This window comes from Apis dorsata, unplaced genomic scaffold, assembly GCF_000469605.1.
Source record: "Apis dorsata unplaced genomic scaffold, Apis dorsata 1.3 scaffold_149, whole genome shotgun sequence".
Lineage (NCBI taxonomy): Eukaryota > Metazoa > Arthropoda > Insecta > Hymenoptera > Apidae > Apis > Apis dorsata.
In genome coordinates, this window is record NW_006263440.1 from 1210909 (window position 1) to 1214368 (window position 3460).

At 48.4% G+C, this 3460-nt stretch overlaps 1 protein-coding gene across 7 annotated transcripts in view; it reads left to right on the top strand.

Moving 5' to 3' along the window:
• Nucleotides 1–3460, top strand: part of LOC102676723 (agrin-like) — a 340887-nt gene that overhangs the window by 316758 nt on the left and 20669 nt on the right. For all 7 annotated transcript variants that reach the window (XM_031509403.1, XM_031509404.1, XM_031509408.1 and 4 more), the window contains 2 exons: nt 2866–3081; nt 3359–3460. In XM_031509403.1, coding sequence (XP_031365263.1) covers nt 2866–3081; nt 3359–3460 — 318 coding nt within the window. The remainder of the gene's footprint in view (nt 1–2865; nt 3082–3358) is intronic.

A 3460-nucleotide genomic window follows, 5' to 3' on the forward strand; every position in this document is an offset into this window, starting at 1 on the left:
TCTTTTCAACGTTCCAACTTTCCGGTTTTAACCGGCCTTCGATGAATTTTCAGTTTTACATGAAGTTGCGAAATTTTCGAAACCGCAGCGAAGCTACGCGAAACCGCTGCAGCTATTGAACGTTGGGAAGCTAAAGCTACGCAAAACTACCAATTCTGTTGAAACGGATAGTGGTACACAAAGCTACAAACGAAATTTTGAAACCTGATCCCAGTGTTTCGAAAGCGCCTCGCGTGTTTGCTCGAAATTGTAAAATGGAATAAAATAAAATAAAAATCACGTTCCCGTCGATTCTCCATCACGAATCACTCGATAAACTTACTTAACCTATACATACGAAATAATACACTCGACTACTCCCTCTCTCGCTTCGATGCGCTTATAAGAAAATATTTAAACGTCATTTATAAAAAAAATAAAAATTGTCGTTTCTGCTCGTCCAACCGGACAACGCGTAAATACGAAGGAAAAGGATAACTCACGAAGATGCTAAAAAGGATAAACCGACCGGAACCATAACCAAGCACGAAATAAGAATGAACGTCAGAAAGAGAAAGAGAGAAAGAAGTTAGCGATCTTTCAATTCGTTGACCAAACTCAATTCAATTCCCTTTATCCGCCACTTACCACTTTATCCCCGCGACAACTTCTTTCTTATTCCACCCCGTCCGCTTATTATTCCTTTCTGAAAGTTATTCCGCGGGAATGCAAAATACGGCTGCAACGAGAGGAGGTCACGGGTACAGAAAGGGGTGGAGAGAGAGAGAGAGAGAGAGAGAGAAAGAGAAGTGGGAGAGTTGGTCGAGGTAGTACGAAGAGAAGAGGGGAGAGGTGTGAAAAAAGTAGTCTACGGGCCACGTAGAAAGTTTCGCGTAACTCGGAAGATTAGACAGAAGGGGAGGAGGAGAGGGAGGGGGGATGTGTTGCCGTTGGAGACAGCCGTCGAGAGGGGGTTGAGTTTGGAGAGGCAGAGAGTGAACGAGAGAGTTCGAGAGAGGAGGAAAGGGGGAAGGGGTGAGAAAATGAGAGGTGGCGTGGCTCTTAGCGACGGACTTAAAAACAATTGGCTCGCGGCGACGCGGGAATTTTAAACACAGTTTTATCGACGGGCCGGATGGCTTTTGTTCGACGAAATCGCCCGAGGGGGTGTGGAACGGGGGGTGTGAATCGAGCGACTCGACGCACTCTGTCCACGATCGAAGAGCTTTAAGGCAATTTACGAGGGGTTTTACGGTTTCAAGTGACGCCAACCTGTCCCGATCTTTTTTCCATTTTCCCCCCTCTTCCTTTCATCCGTCCACCTACTTCCATCTCCCCTCCGCTCTTCCCTTCCTCTTTCACGCCGCTTTATATTCAACGTTGTTTTAATGCCAACCGCTTCTCGCGAGATCTTTTTTTTTCTTTCTTTCTTTTTCTTTTTTTTTTCCCCAGCTTCTCGAATTACATTCACGAGAGGGTTGGGGTCGGGTTGGAAAAATTATCGCCAGAAATTCGAACTGTCTCGGAAATTATTCTCGGAAAGATTTTCGTAGGAAGGTAGGAGAAAATCTCTCTCTCTTTCTCTCTCCAGATACGTTCGAGAAGAGTTATTTAGTCGAAGGGATGAAACGTTTCGTGCACACGATGCGGCGGCATCGTTACGCGCACTCGCGGCACCCGTACTTTTCTCGGATAACGACGAACAGACGCCGATACCTGGAAGATCCTTAGAGATGCTTTGATGACGATACAAAGAAATTCGCATCAGGGTAATGTCGCGGAAAGTTAGAGCCGGCAGCTTAGAGAATCCCTCGGTCCTCGTCCTCGGTCCTTCTTTGAGAGAAGGTCGCGTTCCGTAGGAAGGGAAGAAGTTATCCTAAGAAGATAAGGGAAGTTTTTTTCGATGACGATTTCTTTCCTTCCTCAAAAACAAAGGAATCACACAACGGCCATAAATTATCGAGAAACAGAGGATAGGATAGAATCGAACGATTCTGTGGGGAGGGGGAAAGGAAACTTTGACGAGGCGTGCGAGAGGGGAATATTTGCGTGGTCGGGGGACTTGGATTACAACTCTCGAACGATCCGCTAAACCGGCGGCGGACGAAAGGAGGAAGAAACGAGGGTGGTTGCGGAAGGTTAGCCGCTCCGCTGGGCTGTAACTCGAACCAACCCCCGAGAAACACCACCGCCTCGGCGAGTTGCCGCGTCAGGCCCCTCTCTAACCTCGAAACCTACCCTACCTACCGCCCACGGACAGGAAACGGAATCCAACTTCCTTCCTCCGAGGGCGAAGATTAATCTCGCCGCGGCCATGCTTCTTCCACCTGTGCCGCTGTTCGAGCTTGCCTCCTCTCCTCCACCTTGTTCCCCTCCTCCCCTCGGCCTAGTTCCATCCGCCTTTATCAATCCGACTCTCCTTCGACCGACTCAACGTCCTTAACCCGCGTAACCGCGTCAATTTCCCAGGAGAATTTCTTTCCCTCGAGCTCGTTCCTCGATTACGCCAACGAGGACAACGAAAGTAGCGATTTTTCAATAACGAGGAAACGTTTGTTTTTAATCGAGAAGCGCGTGACACGTTCTTCGACGTTCGATTCGCTTAAGACAGAGAAGAGAATGAAATTTCCTTTTATCCATTTCTGCTTTCTGTTTCTCAATTATCGCAAAAATGATACGAGTTAACTGCAAATGAAGGTTAATTCCCGAGGAGAAAATTCACAGGGAACGATTTATTTCCTGGACGATATGGATAACGTTCGCGTCGTTATCCCAACCACCGAAGAATTTACGATCGAGCGTGGAGCGTTTGATTAACAACGCGCCGTCTTCATCCGTGTTGGAACGTGACTCGAAGCGAGCACTTGCCGCAATTTAATTTTCCAGATCCTTGCGGCAACGTGGAGTGCGTGGAGCCGGAAATCTGTCAGCTGGACGAGTCGAGGCAGCCTGGCTGTCGTTGCGGCGAGCAGTGCGGCCTCGAGTTCGCCCCGGTTTGCGGAAGCGATGGTAAAACATACTCGAACGAGTGCAGCCTCAGGCAGGAAGCCTGCAGATCCAGATTATCCCTGAGGAAAGTCTACAATGGCGCGTGCAGCTCAGGTAATTCGTTCGTAGGAATAATATCATCAGCAGAACCCAATTCTAATTCATCTTCAACGTTTCGTTATCACGAGAATTTAAAAATCAAACGCCCTTCGCATTCTTCTCCTCATCCCAATTCGACGAACGTTCGAATAAACGTCCCCAATAATACCCACTATTGTTGTTATTGTTGCTGCTGTTGTAGAAGGGACTTGGGGACGCGTGACACGCGTTGAAAATGTGGTCCCGTTTTTCTTTTCTCTCTCTCTCTTCAATCTCGATCCCTATTGTGCAGGAATCAATCCGTGCGACGAAGCGAAGTGCGGCTCCTACGAGCAGTGCGTGATCAACCGACAGGGGATCGCGAGCTGCGAGTGCGGAGCGGAATGCGAGCCGG